Genomic DNA, 19,608 nt, shown 5'->3' on the forward strand with positions numbered 1-19,608 from the left:
AATTATGTAATGTGAGATAACAGTGACCCTGACCTCTGACCACTAAAACATTATAAATTCATCTTTGGGTCTGAGTGGATGTTTTAGCCAAATTTAGAGAGCTTCCCTCAAGGTGTTCCTTTGATGTTGCAATGAGAGTGGGAGTGACGGACAACCTGAAACATACTGCCTCTGGCCACTGCTAGTGTCGGCACAGAGTCAAAAAAACAAGAACGTCAACTTCATAGTACCACAAGAGGAACTTAGAAACATCCTCTGAGAACCATGAATGTCTGTACAGCATTTTTTTCAATCTACAAAGAGATATTTTACTGCCTAGGTAGAACCCCTGCTGATGGAGCTGGAGTAAAAGTAAGGGGATCTGCTTTCATGGCATTAGATTAGTTATTGTTATTATTGTATCTCAGATATTTCAGCCTGAACTAAAGCAGAGAATCGACCAACCAACATTGCCATCCATAGAGTCATGCCTCTAACAGTGCAGCCACAGAGAGGCTGAATTAAAGCGTTCCCCCTGCTGAAATGATACATTTTGTACAAGAGCCTGTTGAAATGGGAGGAATAAAAGAACAGTGAAGTAAGAAAGAAAGTAATAATAGTCTGCAGGAGGTGCCATTACTCTCAAACTATTCTACCCCAACTCTCACCCCTGTTATTACAAACCACATGCTTTAAAGTAGTCTGAAAGAAAAAAAAAGGTTTGCTCGGGCTAGTGGAAAATAAACAGGAAGCCACTTTGGACATTTTCATTTACATTTTATTGTTAATTCCCACTTGTGCTCCTGGGGACAACCCTAAGTGTGTTTTTCTCCATGAAAGAGACTCTATGTGGAGCCACTCATGGTGAAAAATAAACAGTGAGTACAAATATACTTCCTTCGAGTTTACAAAAGAGCAGGATTGTAGAGGGTACCTAAAAGTTGTTGTGTGACCTTTCCTTGTTGTTCTGTTTGCCTCAGATTATCAGGCCACTGGTTTAACAAGTGTTTGTCCAGACCAAACAATACACATGGGAGCCAAGGAAAATGGAGTTACAAGATTCACACTCCTTTAATCCCTTTAAAAAAATACACTATAAACTTCCAATGTCTTAAAACCGAGACTTCTTCGTTTGTATGCCCTTTAACGTGACATGCCGCAAATGTACACAAGCCAAACAATGTAGACGAGATGTGAGGGTTATAGTGCCCCTCCAACACATCTCTACATGCAACTACCGCGGCTCATTCTCATGCGATCCATTTCACCTTCATTATGATACTCTGCAGGGGAATGAGAGGTACGCTCACTGTAGATTTCCTGATTACTCGTCCTTGGGGTCTTGTCTGATTGTCTCGCTGCTAGTGTATCTTGCCCTGTTGGACCTATTTTTAGCTACGCAGCTGCACTCTCAGCAATAACGTTTGTCAGTACAATGTTAATGGAACTGATGCTACATAAGTTAAAAAAAAAGTTGCAATAATGCCCAGTTTTTATACCCACTGTATACAAAAGATTTGAGTTCATGGCGAATAATCACTAGCTTCTTAGCTCGCCACGCTACTGGTCTTCAACCACTAAAACAGCTGTGCTAATCAGGTATGGCTAATATGGCACACCAAATGGAGAGACTTGAGAAAGTACTACTGTTGTGTGGAAGCTGCAGACACCCGAAAAACATATTACAATGTATCTGCTGCCATAGACAGATGGTGGCTTTTGCAAGAGTTCTGTTTGTGGAATAAAATAAAGTTGTATTGCAAATGTTGTCACAGGCCAAGTGTAAGAGCCATGAACGTCAGAGTGGGGATCCTGTTTTAGATTTTTGATTGATTATATTTTGGCATTGGTCTTTGTTTTTGTGTTGACCGCAATTTTTTGATAGCTGGATTATTTGGATTATATGTTTTGTGCAAACAAATATCTACGGAATGACTTTTATGTGCAATTGCTGGGTTCTGTTTTGCAATTCAATACAAATAGGAAAAATTGAAATAAATAAAGAGCAACAATATGCAATTCATTCATTTTTCTGTAGCACATCATATCCTGATTAAATTGCATTTTACAATTATAAAAATGCCATTTTGCCAGAATGGATGAAGAGGAGGTATCGGTGCAGAATACGACATTGTAATCCATCAGCCTGATGTGTGTGGAGGTGAGTGGGGTTATTTTGCAGCTCCCACATGATTAAACACAGAGGCTCATTGTGCTTTTGGCACTCCTAAAGTGGAGGCTGCCGTTTTTCATATACATTCGTCTTGCTGCCCTCAGCTGGAAGCAGGGATTTAAGTAACTGAAAGAGGTTTTCATGGATCAATAAAGACATTACATTTCACATGTAATGCTTCCTTAAAAGCGTCTGCGGGAATGTCTTTTTTTTCTTAATATTTTCAGCATTTTTCTGTACTTGTGGCACATTTCTTCCAACTATTCAGTTTGCTCTTGTTGACAGAATTGCTTAATTTACAGCTGAGAGTCTGTTGTCAATGCAATGTCTAAGACTTCATTTCCACCAGCAACTAGCTTTGTGTGCTTTATTTCAATAAAATAAAATATGAGTTTGTTTGCACCTCTCTTTCCACCTGTATGCCATGTGCTGTCTCTGCACCAAACACAAACAGTGAAACAGCATTTTAAATGGCACACAAATCCACTTATTATAGGGAGGCTAATACAAAGCCAGTTTTATCAGTAACTGATGTTATAAGCAACTCCATTAAAACATGTCTACACTAAGATCTCTACACTTCTGATTTACTTTGCTTAGTATGTTTGGCTGCTGAATTTCAATAAAAAGAACTCCAATCCAGGAGGTGTTACCTTTGTATGTCCCTGAGAAGTTATGGGAGTTGCAGTGGATGGTTTGGCATATAAATCATACAACTTTGACACTGAAACCCATTCAACGCACCTAACCACAAGCCTCCAAATGCAACAGCCAACATTGGTATCCAAAAGATAAACCTGGGCACACATTTCTTTTTGGCCACTTGGGGGCAGTGGAAGCCCCCAAGTGGCCAACACTGACATACTATCACCTCATAAAGCAGTTTCAAATATGTTTGCTTATTGCCTTGGGGAAACAATACTCTATTTTGTACATACAACTATTCAAAAACTCAGTCTTACAGGTGCTGGACATGGACTGTACGAGAAGTGGTTGTATGTGTATCAGAACATGTTAGCTTAAAATTAGTAAAGTAAACTTCAGAGTCCAGTGATCACTTTTGATGGTTTTGTTACCACGTGTCCTTAAGTAACCTTAGACAGATGTTTGATCCACTTGTATTGTGTCCATTAGTGCAGCATTAACTATTCTGAGGCACAGAAGCGGTCGATACAAATATAATATGACATGTTTGTAATTCATAAGGGTTGTTTTGGAAGGCCAAGTGGATCCTACTGTAAATGTTGTTCAGGTTGATTTGTTCAACCTCGACATAATTCATAATTCGTAAAAACGTAACCTTATAATATTTTAGAGAACATATAATAATTGAAGTGAAATTGTAGTTCAGGATGAGGACTTTGAACAGTTTGCAGAATATGTCATAAAAGTATTAATAAAAGTGTAATTCAAGCAAATTGGTTGACCCTGATAAGTTATTCTAAAGCAGGAATGTGAAAAATGTCATGGTTTTCTTCACAAAACTGTACAGCTTGGACTTATTTAAGTTATAAATAGAGATTTTTTTTGCTTGAATTTATGATTATAAAGCAGAGTGCCTAACGTAATGGCTGTAGAATAATGAACAACATCTGCGCTTTAAATTGGTTCCCTATAAGCCTCACTTTCAATATGCACTTCTATTTCCAACCAGGTACAATCTCTTGGGAAAATGCACCCATTTAAAAGTTTTGAGCAGATTAAATGGTTGCTATTAGTGGTTATGTCTACTTTTCTAATGAATTAGACGGGGAAATGCTGCACTTGCTACATTGTGATAAATGAAAGTTAAACCTTGTTAAGCAGAATTACTTTGTAGCAAAACGTTAGTTGGTTAGTTCTCGAAAAAAATGTTGGTCCGGCTTTTAATCAGTACTTTTTTAAAGTGGAAGTGGAACTTATTGTTGTTGTGAACCCAAAGATGACATATGGATGATTTCACACATGAGGCGAACACCTGTCTTCTTAGTAAAAGTCCCAACCTAAGTCTAAATAAGAATACCTCTGTCTCTTGCCCCTTCTGACCCACATCTATCAGGGAGAAGAACCACTGAACGATGCCCATTTAATTGGCTGATAACTAAACTGGTGGAAAATGAAGGATTGATTTACATTTCTTTCACAATAAAAGACCCTTGATAAATACATTACTTCCTACGTTACCGTTGGCAACTCAACAAAAGAAAAGTGGAAACTGCAAATAGCCCTTTTGACTCAGTCTTGCTCGACATTATCACAAGCCAGGCAGCTATCAGTAACCATGTTGATATAGATCAATAAGTAGATTGATTTACTTGCAATATTGTTTGGCTAAAAATGAAGTGTGTCATGTCATGTGTAAGGTAGCTCTGAGGAAAAGGGAAAGTGATCTGATTTTCTTCAACTTCAAAACTGCTATCAGACACAGGGTAAAAGCTGACTTGTTTTCGTATTCCATTTTAACTTGCATAACGCAGAGGCTGCTTATTTTCAGCAGCTTTTTCAGTTGAAGCACTTTTCTTTTCTTTTGTTGACCGGGCACTAGTGAGGTCACCCAAACCCCCAGGAAGAGTGCCAGGATTTGAGGCAATTATTTTTTTGTGCCAAAACAGTTAAATGACAACTTCCAGGTATATCACTTGATGCCATCAGGCCCAAAACGTTTTTCTCCCCATGCTTACATTGGGAAAGAGATGCCTGAGAAATATTTGTAGTGGTAACTTCTCAGTATAATCACAATGTGTCACTTTCTAAATTACTAGAGGCTGAAAAGAGTAGGCTACTGATAACTGAATCCAGAGTAAGAAACCCTCCTTTATTCACGTGAAGAAGACAGAGTGACTGGGACGAGTTTAAAGGAAACACTTGTGCACTTAATGTGGAATATCGCCCAAACCAGGTATCTTTATCAATCAGCCTCTAGTGCTATATCCAGTTCTCTTTATACATCTATGAGGTCACCCCCACTTCAACATTTTGGGGAATTTGGAGGATTCAACAACAAGAGGAATTAACAGTGATTAACTTTGTTGGGTTTTGATATTCAAATACATTACAAGTCAAAACATACATTATAATAGATTTAGTAATAGGTATAATGACATGTAAAAAGAAAGCTCATACACATTTAGAGCATACAAAGTTCATGGCAAATATAATTAGACTCTTGAATAATAATTTGTGAATGTCTCTGTGCTTTTAAATGAGATATGTGCTGGGGGGGCTTTTGGACTTTGGAGTCTCCTCGTCCTTTCATCAGTGATGGACAGTCAGGCCACTCAGTATGCTGCACCCCCCACCCCCTAAACTCCCATCTTCTTCAAACTTATTCTTTCCTTTCTCCTCCTTCCTCCCCAAAACTCCCCGGTTCCCGTGGAGTGGCTGGTTTTGTGTGGCCCCAGCACTGTCCCGTTTTTATCACTTCTCTGACGGGTTACCCCGGTCCCCCTCGCACCTGCGCCGCTCCCAGGTCCCTACAGGAATGCGCTGGGGCTTGTAATCGCCTTTGTGAGGGCCATTGAGTTGTACGGCTGACTGAAACTTCCCAACCTCACAGCGCGCTGCCCGCTGAATGGGGCTCAGCGTGGGGCGGCTCTCCAAACCTCCACCGCTGCCAAATTCCTACAGTGGAGCTCCACAATCACTCCCACACAGGCCCCGATATACCGCCAGGCAGGAGGGACAGGGAGGGGGTGGTGGGGTGTTTGTGTGTGTGTATGTGTGTGTGTGCGCGTGTGAGTGTGTCTGTGTGTGTGTTGGGCAGAGAGATGAAAATGTCTACATTTAACTCCAAATAGACACTTTTATGCGTAATATCACCACTCTCAATGGACATAATTTCTTGAGTTTTTGTCATTGTTCGATTTGGTAAACAGTGATTTAGTGCAATAATAAACCAACATTATACATTTTCATTTCAATATCTCACCTCTTGTCAAAATGTCCCAGTGTAGATGCTATTCCAACAACGGAGAAATCTGAAAAATAAAAAAAAATAGAAAATAAAAAAGGCGGTTTTGAATGCTGGACAAAGTTTGAAAATAAAGCAATTTCTCATAACTTTCAGGACATTTTGTGCTGCGTTTCGGTGCATTAGGTCTGTGTGCCGACATATAGCGTGGTAGCTGTGGGTAGATAGAGCAGCACTGCAGGATTAAGAGGCAGCAAGATTGTTAAACATGTCAACGTGTAATTGCACGATAAGGCCCTTCCGAGGAATTCATTGGCCCAGTTGCTTTCTCTATTCCGCGCTAATCTCGCCCGGCACATTCGCTCTGTGCAATCTGTCTCCATAATCTTCTGTGACAGAGCGGGCGACGAGAGCAGCCTGCCTGGTAATTTTTTTAGGAAAAGGGGGGGAGACGTGGAGAAAATATGCAGAGGCGTGATAAAGTGACGCTAATTATCCCCATTTAGGACAGGGAGTGCAAGGGATCGGGGCTTTACGAGCAACCGAGTGTGCGCCGGAGCTGATGGCCTCCTAGCACGGAATATATCGGTGGCTACAAGATAAGAGCATCGCATAGTGGAGAGATTTATTGGCCGGTCAGCTAAACACACGCACACACTGACGCACACGCACAAACACACACACATACATCGCTGCCACAGCTTGTATACGCTGCACCCTACACTTACCCCTCTTCCACCTCAAGGTGTAATTTATTCGGGTTAAATTTGCCAGAACGCTCCTCTTTTAGCCTGGCGATGCGCCGTGACGCGCTCCGCCTCTCTGGCTTTCAGTGTTAATCCGCATCTCTCCACATCAACAGATAAGATAGAAACAGATGCAAAACGCACGAGGAGGCCTTCCCCGTGCCATACGCTGCGAGAGATGTCTCCATAGATGCGGTTTCTTTTGGGTTATGGAATTTAAACTCATTTCCAGACATTGTTCCTGTGATTTCTGTCAATAGATTAATGCGCAGCCAGACGCTTCACGCTTTACTTTGAGGCCTAACAGGTTTAATTGACATACCATGCAAGTCTTCATCAGTGTGACATAGGCCCTTTAACTATGTATTTGAGATTAATTGATTTTTCAAAATGCCTAAGTGGGCATACATTTCACTCATTTGCATGTGTATGGCTATTAGCCTGTATCTACACGGGGCCTACAGGCAATAAGAAAACTGTCAAAAGCAGCTGAGGCCTGTCAGAAAGTGACGTCATTTTCAGGAGAAATGTTCAATATTTTAAGAGCATTTTAAAATGTATATATTTTTTTCTTAAACATGTCTGAAGGTGTTTTGTACAAAGGTATCAAAACTCACCTCAATAAAAAACGTTGAAATGATGAGTCATCAGTCAGTGAGAAGTTAAAGTCCAGTCTGTGAATCAGATGTCCTGTATACTTTTGGTTTCCAGTAAATCGCAATAAATGTTGCATTATTTAATGGTTTGCTTTGTGCTGTGAATGCAATTGAGTTTTTTTTATTTGGCATTGACATTGTATTTTCCTTATTACATATGGCAGAGGTTTATTAACCTAAAGTATCTTGTCGTGCGTTTGTTTTATTAAATGTGAATGTACACTTTAAATAATCGTTTGTGCCTCATGTACTTTTCCCGGATCCCTTTACTGTCCTGCCTCTGTAAAGTGTCACTCTCACTGCCTCACAGCTTAACTAAAAGATGATATAATAAGGATTAAACCTCGATTACAGGATCTGTTATTACAAATATGTGTTTAACTGTTGATTTACCATCTCTAAAACTGTTCATTTGATTACCAAGGTAACCAAACTCTAGAAAAATGTATTCTTTTTTTGTGATTTTAAGGATGCACGTCTTTTTCCCTGAAGTCGTTTGTAATGTCTTCACAAATCTTTCAATATTCTAATTAAGCGATATCATATTTCAGTTTATGTATTCAAGTGTTAAAGTAGAATAAAGTGGAGTATTTAAAATAAAAGTCCGTCGGTGTAAACTATACCAGTTTAGGTTAAAGATCACTGATATTTATTTATTCATCAATTCATGTAATAAATCAATACTTTCATCACTAAAATATTGATTATATATTACTGCTTTCTTTATTTTACGTCTGAGTCGAATGATTTAAAGTCATGATCAAAACAGAAGGAGTAAAATTACATCAAACTAAATGTCAATCGGTGCATCTAAAACATATGAAGGTAATTTAATAGTTAAAATTATCTATTAAAATAATTTTTTTTTTTATAAAAGGCCAAAGGCTAACATTAACCCACAGTTAAAACGTGAAAATGGTAAATAAAGCCTTTTGATAGGCTGGTACATTGTTGTTAGAGAAAGTCATTATGTATGTGATCTATCAAGAAATTGAAATGTTTAACAGCTTTGGAATTCGTTAGAAAAATATAAATCTTATAAATAACGTATTTAATAAAATGACTATACATTGACAGAAGTTAACAAATATATTAAATAAAATTAAAATAAATCTGCTTAAATTGACACTGCTGTTTTAAAACTCTTTACTATGGTAATATTCGGTTGTATTATTTAAGTAAATCCTTTTATTCCTGTAACAAATGAGGACGTTTCGTTATTTACACTAACAGGTGGTTTGTTATATGAGGCCTTCATCCACTCTGTGTTATCAGATATATTTAGAAAATGCCATTTAATGTGTAAGGAATCTTTTTTATATAAATATGGAATATTGGCTATTAACGTGGCATTCTTTAAATGTTCACAGCTTGAATATAGTCTGACCTGCATGCCACTTAAAAATAAAATATTAAATTAATTTTTGAATTAATTTTTCATTACACCCATTTAAGTTTGGCCCATGAAAAACACCATCCTATCAAAACGGGTTCCTCGGGGCCTACAGACTGAAGCTTTTACGCACGATTACGCACAAACAATTCAGCTATTTAGAAGCTCGTGGGATCTATGGTTTCAACATTTTAACAGGTGTCTATTTTTCTCTAGTGGGAGCTTGATAATATTCTTGTGTCCTAAAACGTGAAAACACTCCTGTGAGAACATTGTGTAAAATAATCAATCTAAGACCGTATTCTTGAGAATCAAAGCAACATCTGGTGAAATTTATTCAATTCTTCTTCATTGCAATATCAGGGCTTTTCACTTGCAGAAAAGCACTTAAATTACAACAGCAGTTGCCCGTCATCATTTGAAATATTAAAATTATTCACAATTTACAATAATTAGAGTGTTACAATAAAAAGAGATGATTTCGAAGAATTAAGACACAGGCTTCTGCAAATGAACACAAATGTTTAAAGAATGTGATTTCCCCATTTCTTTTAAAGCACTTTCTTAAGATTATGACACGTTATCTCATTTTCAATAACTTACAAGAGCCCTCCCCCCAAAAAGAATAATGAGACAATTTAACCAAATACCCCCAAGTGGACCTGGCTTAACCCTCAACTTAAACTGTGAAGTAATGGACAAAAAGATGGTAGCACAATAACCAAAATCTCAGCATCAGATATATAATTCCACTGGAGGCTATTAAAAAAAAAAAAAGCCGAGATGAATTTGCTATTTACCCTTCATTTACAATATCATAAACATTCTGTACAAAATGCAGGTAGTTCTCGGGACCGGGGTTATTTAGAAAAGAGGTAAATATTTGGTTATGTGTTCGTTTGCAGTTTTCAATTATTCTGTGAGTTTTAAATGTGTGTTAGAGGGACCGTCCCGTTCACTCCAGCCGTGGCGCTCTGGTAATGCTGCGGCAAGGCATGGAGTCTACTTTGCATTGACGGGTCCCCCGGCTCTCCGGTCGGTAAATACATGCTTATCATCTCTCTCAAGTCTCCGGGGCAAGGACCCCGTGAGTGTGTGCTGCTGACGGGAGGGCTTACACTCGGCTCCGACTTCACAAGCGACCCTAACGTCCCCATGGCAGCCGAGGAGGAGACGCCGGAGCCCTGGTGCTGTGAGTAGCTGATCCCGCCGTAGCCGGATGGAGAAGCGTTCATGTAGCTCTGAGAGTTCGAGATGGGGCTGTACTGCAGGGCCGTCATGTCGTAGCGGTGCATGGGCTGCGGGTTGTGTGAGTGGTGGTGGTGTGAGTGGTGGTGGTGCACCCCGCTGCCAGGGTGCTGGCTGTAGGCGAGCTGCGCCTCCTGCATCATCGCTGCGGCCGCCGCGGCTGCTGCCACCTGCCCCGAGTACGCACCGTTCGCCCAGCCGTTCATGTGCGCGTAGCCGGAGCCGGCGGAGCCTCCGTGACCCCCGGGGCTCTCTAACCTCTGCCCGACCCCGGATGAACCCATCCCGACTCCCATTCCAACTCCCATTCCAACTCCACCGCCTGGCCCAGAAAGCAGTCCACCAGCGAGGGAATATTTGTCCTTTTTCAGCAGCGTCTTGGTCTTCCGTCTTGGCCGGTACTTGTAATCCGGATGCTCCTTCATGTGCATGGCTCGCAACCGTTTCGCCTCGTCGATGAAAGGTCTCTTCTCAGCCTCGGACATCACTTTCCACTCTGCGCCCAGCCGCTTGCTGATCTCAGAGTTGTGCATTTTTGGGTTCTCCTGTGCCATCTTCCTCCGCTGGCCCCGGGACCAAACCATGAACGCGTTCATCGGTCTCTTCACCCGCTCCTGGTTCGCTTTGGACCCACTGTTCGGCCCCGTTTGCCCCGTGTTTGTGTTCGTTTGGGGACCGGGGGAATGGAGGTCAGTTTCCATCATCATGCTATACATTCACCTGGTTGTAAAGTTCGCCAACAACAGAGAAAAAAGTCTATTTCAAGATAGCAGCGCACAGGAACGAGTGCGCACAGGATAACTGGATAACACAATTTAATATTCTAACTCCAAATGATTCAAGATCAAAATTAATCCAAAAGGGATATAAAATGTTCTCCAACCAGTACTTCACGCGCTCTTCGCCTGGGTTGGTTCACATCCACTGTGGCAGAATGCGCATTTGAGCCACTTTCCCTGTCGGAGTTGAGAAGTTGGTTAAAGCGGCGGCCATATGATGCGCACTGACAGCGGTTAAATGAGCCACAAGCGGCCAATGAGGCTCTAGCAGCAGAGTGATTTGCATGGCGTTTGGTCAGGTGACTAGAGGACCATAGAGGAAGAGCTCACCGGAGGAGGAGGAGGAGGAGGAGGAGGAGGAGGAGGAGGAGGAGGAAGAGGAGGGGGGGCAGAAAAGAGGGTCAATCCCACAAATAGCACAAGGCATTTGAAATTTCCAAACACGCTTTCAGAGGCTTCAGCTAAACAAAAATAACTAAGATTTGTTAGCAGTGAGTGGGGTGCAGACTGTGATTACCATGAGTCAAGCATCTCGACATATTTTTAAAGATTAGTGCTGAATTTCGGAAATCACTTTACCACAGCTTCAATATAACACAGCTTCTAAATTCGCATGCTTCAGTTAAAGTTTGGGTACAAATATTTCCACTTTTCTCTTAATGAATGCTTGACAATCAGACAATTTCCTTTATTTTTAAGCGAGTTATTCTCAAACCTTTTGTGATTACTCGAAGCCCTGGGCCCCAACTGTATTTATATGTACTAAAATAACACAACAGTCAGCCAAAACCAATTCAATATTAGGCGATTTGATGCTCAAGCAGAGCTTCAAAATCCATTTGTTCAGACCTCTTCTCTGCCTGCCTCTCTCTGCCTTCAGGTGTGTAATTAAGGTAGTAATAGTAGGTGTAATAGAAAGACATTTTACACACTCAATACAGAAGATTATGTGAAAGAGATTTAGTGAAACAAATGTTGGTCTAAGAGGAGAAGCCCCTCGGGATGGATCGCCATATAATGACGTGAAATTGCTGGGGCAAAGCGTCGTGATCGCCGTCTGCTGGCAGTGCATGAGCCTGTGTGTGTGTGTGAGAGTGAGTGTGTGTGTGTATAGCTGAGGATGAAAAGAAAGGCCACGTGTAATCTACTCTGCCATCTTCTCTGGAGTTTTTTTCTTCTTCTACCTGGCTGATACATTTCTTAAAGTTTCTTATTTAACAGGTTACCCGTGCGTAAAAACTGACAGGGAAGTCTTGGACTCCGCGCATTTATAATCCAGATTTCACAGCTGACCTCCCCTGAAAAGCCCAATCAACCCTTAATTGAAAAGGAAAACGGAATACCACTTCCCGCGGCGAGACTAACGATTTAATCGTCCTTTGCTGTTTTTTATTTTAATTGAAGCTTAGCTTGATATGGCGTTGTGTTCAGGGCCTGAGGGAGAGGGATCACTCGGACAGATCCATGCCTCCCTGGTAATGGGGTTAACGGGATATCACACCGATGGTCAATAAGCGTCTCCTCTGGTCCATGTGGCTCAAGGCCCGAGAAGATGGCGATAGGATGATGGTGACACACGGAGTTACAGATTTGTCAGCGAGTGCCAGTGAAGCCATCACAAAAAATATATATATTCCTAATAAAAAATAATTACGATAAATTTATGATAAGGAAATTGAATTAACACTGATTAAACTACCTCACATCACAATCACAGTAAACATTTTGAAAGTATTCAAAACATATTTCTACATTTAAAAAGTAAGGAGTACTATTTATTTACCAAATCAGTTAATTACGGTAATATAAACCAAAATACATTGGATGTTTTTCCAATAAAAAAATGAAACATCTGAATATTTTTTGATAAATATTAATATAGCCTGCTTAAATTAATTCATAGTCTTCACAAACGATGCTGCACAATGTTAAAATCCGGGGGGATTATTTAAGGGGTATATATGTTTTAGGATCGATCGAGAATGATTAATTATTATTGTGATTATTTGTTCCTCTCATTGTGGAGTGGGTTTAGGCTTGTAGAGGATTAGCCTTCACAGTGACACTGGGACCCCGGTGGCCCCTGTTTACTCTCCCTGTCATCCCCCATCAGTCACTCCTCTTTTAACAAACCTCTTTTCAAAACCTGCTCGCTCCTTTGTGCGCGGCCTCTGCAACAGGATGTGCGCACTGCGATGATGGTGCACAACTGGGGCCAGGGGTCAAAGCAGTTATCTATACCCCAACCCCCCCAATGAATTTAAATAAAAAAAGAGAAAAATAAAAAAGAGAAATATTAGGTATAAATAGTAAAATCTAAAATGCACAGCGTTTTATTGTGCCGTTTACTATGAGCCAACTTCTTCGCAAAGTAACACGCAGGCACAACGAAAGTGAAAGAAAGACCGATTGTATCTGGGTTCCCCCCTTTAATCTGTCATCTTTCCTCCTAAAGCTGTTAAGCCAGAACAACAATGTCCACGTGTCTCTGTGTGTGTGTGCAAAGCCAGCGGCGCGCGTAAAACTGGGTGGTGTTGGTTTTGGGAAAGAAAAATAAAAAAAGAGTAATGATCACCTGACCTGGAAAAAAAACAGCAGTTTACATGGGAAGAAAAATAAAATAAATGTTTTACTGCTTCTATCTACAACATGTGATGATCAGCCCCCACCTGCTCCCCCCCTCCTCCTAAAAGTAAAAACACCGAGATAATCACGTAACCGAGCCGTGTAAAACAACTTGTGATAAACACTCCCAGAATTTACAGCATGCAGCTGATCGTTCTCGTTAATCAGGCAAATAAAAAGGTGGAACCGATAACCTCTCACTCCCGAACACATCAGGAGCTGCTCGGAAAATCTAACGGAGAGCAACTGGTAGCACCGCGAGCCCAGAGCAGTGCGCAATGTGCAGCCAAGCCCCGGTGCGTCTCCCTTGTCCCAAAATAAAACGACAGCCTGCAGCGAGAAACACATATTATCTGCTTTGAATTAAACACAGCAGAGCGCAGACGTTCCGAAATAAAGGGATGCCATAAATACAGATATTTAGTTCGCTTTACCCCTCCCGTTTTTCAGCATTAAATCCACTTTACGCAATTGAAGATTTTACGCACAACAGGAAGGTTTACTAATAAAACATCCACAGGTTACATATTTATAAAAATGCCTTTTCTCTGAAGGGAATTATATGCAAACTTACGCATGTTCCCCTCGTTCCCTCTACTCCAGACCATGTGGGCAGATTTCCTACTCCATACTCCTAAAGCCGTCCTAAACCCTGCAAAGCCTCATGTAAGACCGCTACTCCCACTACAATCTGGCCACTCGAGTGCCAAGGCCATCCGTGCCCGGTGCCCAAACCCACCACACACACTGAGGGGCAGACACAAGAAGAAATGACATTTATTATACACTCTAAAAAAGACAATTCCAAGTTATTGTTTCTCTCTGCGAAAGGGGCTTGCTTCTAACATAATGGAGCGTCTTTTGTGTGCCACAGAACAATACAAAACAAGTATTCTAATAAATAGCCACTTTTTTTTTTTGGCTCTCCAGGATGAATGGGGCTGGAGCGGCGGGGTTCTGAAAGGCAGCTGTGCCGCATTGGGGGAGGAGGGGCGAGGAGTTGGGAGGAGCCCAGCACCCCCCTTCCTTACCTCCTCCTGGATACTGACTCCCATTACTGATCCTGGAACAGAAAAGGATGCAGGGAGAGAGGGGGGAGAGGTATTGACTTTGGAGGCTGTTTTTTTTACTCAGGACATACACTGTGTCCAACAATGTGATCCTCAAACCCTCACATATTGCCTCATACTGTGAAGTCCACAGTATCCAATTAGATTCAGTTCCTATGAACCTGCACAGCTTGCAAGCATGTGGCTCTGACAGCTTCTAGGTGGAGAAACACACACGCGCATACACACACGCGCACACTCACACACATATGTAATACTGTATAAGAAACAGCTGGGATCATTAAAGATTTCTTATTCACAGATATCGTCTTACATTTGGGAGATCGTAATATTGCATCAGAGTCTTTACTGGCATTACAGTATAAAGTGATGACATTATTGTCATATTCACATTACTGATGATTATCTATCAAAAATGTCGTTCTGTTAATATGATGTGAAAGCACCAATAGTCAACCCTGTCTCGATATCAATATCAAGGTATTTGATCAGAAATATTGTGATATTTGATTGTCTCCTTATTGCCCAGGTCTAGTGGCAACTGTTTCCTTTTTTGACGTGTTAAATGTATAAAATGTCGTGAAATTGTGAAACATTTCTATTCTAGTTCCTTCAAGTGCTGAGGTAATGTCTTTAAATGTCTGTTATGCCACTCAATAACCCAAAGACATTCAGATTATTTTGATATAAAGCATAGAAAAGAAGGAAATCCATATTTGAGGGACTGAAAACAAAATTTCTTGCCATAAAGAATTCCTTTGACGATTTTCTGATCATAAAAAGTTGTCCGGTATTTCTCTGTCGCTGCTTATCCAGTTGACTAATCCTTGCCACTCTCTACACACAAGCAGGTCTGTTCAATCTACTCTTTCCCACCTCACAGATGTATTTTTCTCATATTACGCCTCACATGTCTGTTTGTTTTGCAAACACAGCAGCAGAGCCTGGCACGGCGGCTCCTTCCCTGTTAATGAATCACACTGCAACAGGCCTCTTGGCTCCAGACGCCCTGACGGAGCTGATGGAGCTGGCAGGACTCGGAGCTGCTTCACACACCCATCTGCTAACTGCTGGAGCCAAGGTGAAAACAGTGTGCGTCCTATAAAAGTAAGACCTTCTATTGTTTGGTAACGAGGGGTGGAAACAAATCTTGGTGATGCTTTTCTACAGAACATTCATTGCTGTATAATGACTTGATGAGGTAAACTGGACAAACCGTGGGCCTGCCATCCACAAATATATCATTGAACATGGAGAATCTTATTTATTTTACTCGAATAGTATAACACAGAGAAATATCTCAACTAACACTACTTTGGTTCAACATTTCAGAATAACCCTTCTGCTTTTTCTTGACTTTAGTTGAAAAGATGATGATGGTTAAACAACCTTTTCATACACTTTCGGCCCAGGAAAAAAAAAACCTCGCTGCACATTGAAACCACGTCTACATCCTGTCATTTATACTCATTCACCAGAGATTACTTTGTCACTTTGCGCAGATGTATTGCATCAAATAAGTAGCACACAAACCACGCAAGCAGGAGATTGACACAGAGTGGTAAAGCTTAGTGAAAGGCAACGTGGAAAGGGGGAAGAAAGAGGGAATACAGCGAGAGGGAGCGAGGGAGAGAGGAGGTCAGGTTCAGGCCTAAAAGCGATAAGGGGAGAGTGAGCCAATCGGCTGAAAGCAGAGGTCTTAGCTCGGTTCATATGGTCTCTCTCCAACACACACATCCCCACAACAGGATACTCAAAAACCTCAGAAACATCGAGAGGCAACAACACACACATCTTAGAAGTCAAAGCTTTTATATGCATGTATCTTAACTCCTTTAAAAGTCTCTCTTCAACAGTTATTCAAATAGTTTGTGCAGGTGAATCACTGCTGAAACTATAAGGTACACGCTTGAATAGAAAGAATGAAATAAAGTATTTTTATAACTTAATAGAAGAAAAGACTATTTGACACAAAAGTGGAATATTTTTCTTAGTTCACTATAAATGCAGCATAAGAACATTATGTAAAATACCATGGCACTAATTGAATGTAAAACATAATAAAACTATGGATAAAATAAGAATGTAAGACGTTAAAATAAATGAGATCTGAGAATATTCAGACTTGTTATATGTAGGATTGACTAATGTATGTTAAAATCGACCGTGTGCTTGTTGAGTTTCAGAGCAGGGTGGTAACAGCAAACCGAAAAACTAAAAAGTGCAATTCTTTTTTTGACAGAGACAGCATAACATCTGGGGCAGTCTTGTCTACAAGCAATTTGTTCTTTTGTTGCTCCATGTGCTCTATTTATATCATCTTCTTCTCTTGGTAGAAATGTAAGAGAAGGGCTTGATGGAGTGGTGAGTCAGAGACAGGATGACATGAACAAGTGAGAAAGCAAAAGAGAAGAGGGAGAGAGGGAGAGGAGAGAGACACCAGGGAGGCCAATGTCAATCCCACGGCAAACAGCAGTGGATAATCATGGGCTTTAGGAAAACACTGTGTCCATAATGCTATTACCCAGGATTACCTACTCCAGCAGAGCAGGCGAGACTCTCTTCACAATGTGCCCCAGACCTTTCAGATAATCATCTTATCACAGATAACAAACCCGGAAGAAACATCCCATTATTCAAGAAGTAGAAAAAAAACTCCACGCCGTGTTCGGATGAAGACATAATGTAAGCCTAAATTATTCGAGTGGGAAAAATATCAGATTTTGAAATTAGCACGCCAGTCGCTTCCCCACTTTCTTTCATTCCCTCACTGTCTCTTCCTCCCAGGGCGCTTTCTCCTTTTCCCGCAGGGCAATTAGAGACTAGATTTTATGCACTGTTCAGCTTATCAATTAGCCATAACACCTTCCGCTCTGATTGGTCTGTAATGAACGTAATGGTTTTAACAGTCGGGAGTTGCAACTCTTAGAGGTGCTGTGCTAATGGTGTCGCCACGGCGATGGATTCACGGTAACAGCTCTGCGGAAAAGCAGTAAGGAGGAGGAGGGAGTGGAGGGGGGGGGGGCAAGTCAGCTCTCCCTAACACATGTCTAATTAGAGCTCACAGTCAGTCATTACTGATGTAATAGGGTGTAACACTAATGGCTATCAGGCAAGCCCCCACAAACAACAGGGGGGGTTCTTGTAAGGTGAGAGGAGCAGAACATTTATGGAGGAGGAGGAGGTGGAGGAGGGAGAAAAAAATAGATTATGGTGAGGAGACGAAATGGAAAGTTGGGGGTGTGCGGGGAGGTCAAGGAGTGAGGAGAGTGATTAGGGGAAAGTGCGCCTGGCTGCATGGAAGGTTTTTAAGTACAGTATAGTCAGACAAGGTCAGCACCCATTAATGGAAAAATCTTTCTTTGATGACGGCGAAATGCATCATGTCGGACATTGACAAGATATAGAGACGGACAAGAGAAAAAACAACGATAAGAATAAAGCAGCGGCAGGTAGAAAGAGAGCCAGAGGAGAGTGTAAGGGAGGAAGAGAGACGCTTGGTTAACCACTCTGGACCTTTAGACCTTGTTAGCAAAGATGCACTCTGCAGCCCATTCAGCTGCTGATGCATGTTTTTACACTTTTTGACACCAAATTGCAGTGGGTGTAGCAAAGCAGAGCGCCATAGGTAACGATAAGGAGGGAGGATGACAGGAAACCCATGTTAGGAGAAATGAAAAGTGAGCCGAGTAAAGAGAGCTAGCTAAAAAAATAATAAGTTACAATGCCATCATCCTTAAAGTTATAGCGATACATATAAAGTACTTAAGTTGATGTGAATAGACGCATTCATTGTGTAAAATGCCACCAACATCCCTCCCCATTCAGATGATTTATTCAAGAATACCGTTTGAAAGTCCTTAAAAATAATAACATTTGTATTCAATAACTGAACAAGCTATACTTTCAAACGTTTTGGGAGCATTTCCCTGAATGCTAAACTGCCAACTATACAACACAACTCGGTTCGACCAGACCACAGATTATAAAGGTTTTAGCTGCTGAGTGGTGGGGAAATTACACTTCGCAGTTCGCATTGAATCGAAGATACAGTGATTGACTTCAAACTAAAATATTGAATCAGAGATCTTTTTTATGGGTACAAAAATGATAGTTTGACTGGAGAGTCGCTACCTCAAAGGTATACCAATATTAGACAACTCCTCACTGCCTTGGTTTTAGGGGAAGAAGTTATTCTGAGTAGTTTTAAACAAAATAAAGGGCTGTTAATCACATCACAAAGTGGTGTTAATATGTGGAGATTATCCTACTGAACAAAATGTGTTACGAATCATAAACGTGTGTTGGCCACATAGCTTATTCTTTTGCAATATACTGAAATCCAATGGGTAATCATTGACGAGGGACCGCTTGCGATGCTAACTTCCGTCCGTCTACGAAAATACGTCATCACTGCACCTCTCTGTTGTTAGACCAATTGATTGATGTCTTTTGTTGTTTGGTTCTTTCCATCACAAATGCTGTGTGCTGGAGTATTAAACCCACTAAAGTCATGATGAAAGAAAGTGAAACTTGATCAACATTAGCTAATAAGATGCATGTTCCCGCACATTAACTCTACATAACGTGTAAACTCACTGGGGTTGTTAGTTCATGTGAACCACGTGTTCTGCCCACACAGTAACCTCAGTGTCATTAATAACAGAAAGTGAATTCACATTGTGCATGTGAGGGCGAAGGTCTCATGCAGAATACATCTAGTACGTAAACAAACAGAGAATGAGCTACACATATACATTTATCAAATATAATGGTTAAAAAGGATTAAGTACTTAGTTACTATTCCACTAAGGGTTAAGACCTTGGAGGAACATTGTAAGCTGTTACCTATTGTGTAGCTTTTGTACCACAATGGCAGCAGCTTGGCCTTTGAGGGAGCTGCAGGACTCCTAAACGCAGCCTTGAAAGTGTGTATGAGTGTGTGTGTTTGAAACTGAAGGGGGGCTCCTCAGTTGCCTAACTATAGTCCCTCACCCAGAATTTGAAATAAGGTCATCGTCCCCGGGAGGCCCCAAGTCAAAGCGTCCCT

General features: G+C 41.0%; 1 protein-coding gene across 2 annotated transcripts in view; it reads right to left on the reverse strand.

Moving 5' to 3' along the window:
- Positions 1–19,608, reverse strand: part of sox1a (SRY-box transcription factor 1a) — a 75,274-nt gene that overhangs the window by 2,700 nt on the left and 52,966 nt on the right. The window contains exons 1-2 of one of the 2 annotated variants that reach the window (XM_034128387.1): positions 9,955–11,054; positions 6,060–6,108 (exon numbers count right to left, since the gene is read on the reverse strand). In XM_034128387.1, the coding sequence (XP_033984278.1) occupies positions 6,088–6,108; positions 9,955–10,800 (867 nt within the window). In that variant the 5' untranslated portion in view covers positions 10,801–11,054 and the 3' untranslated portion in view covers positions 6,060–6,087. Of the gene's footprint in view, positions 1–6,059; positions 6,109–9,954; positions 11,055–19,608 lie in introns of those variants that run through there. The other variant, XR_004555695.1, reaches the window with a different exon arrangement.

This window comes from Trematomus bernacchii, unplaced genomic scaffold, assembly GCF_902827165.1.
Source record: "Trematomus bernacchii unplaced genomic scaffold, fTreBer1.1, whole genome shotgun sequence".
In the NCBI taxonomy this organism is placed as follows: domain Eukaryota; kingdom Metazoa; phylum Chordata; class Actinopteri; order Perciformes; family Nototheniidae; genus Trematomus; species Trematomus bernacchii.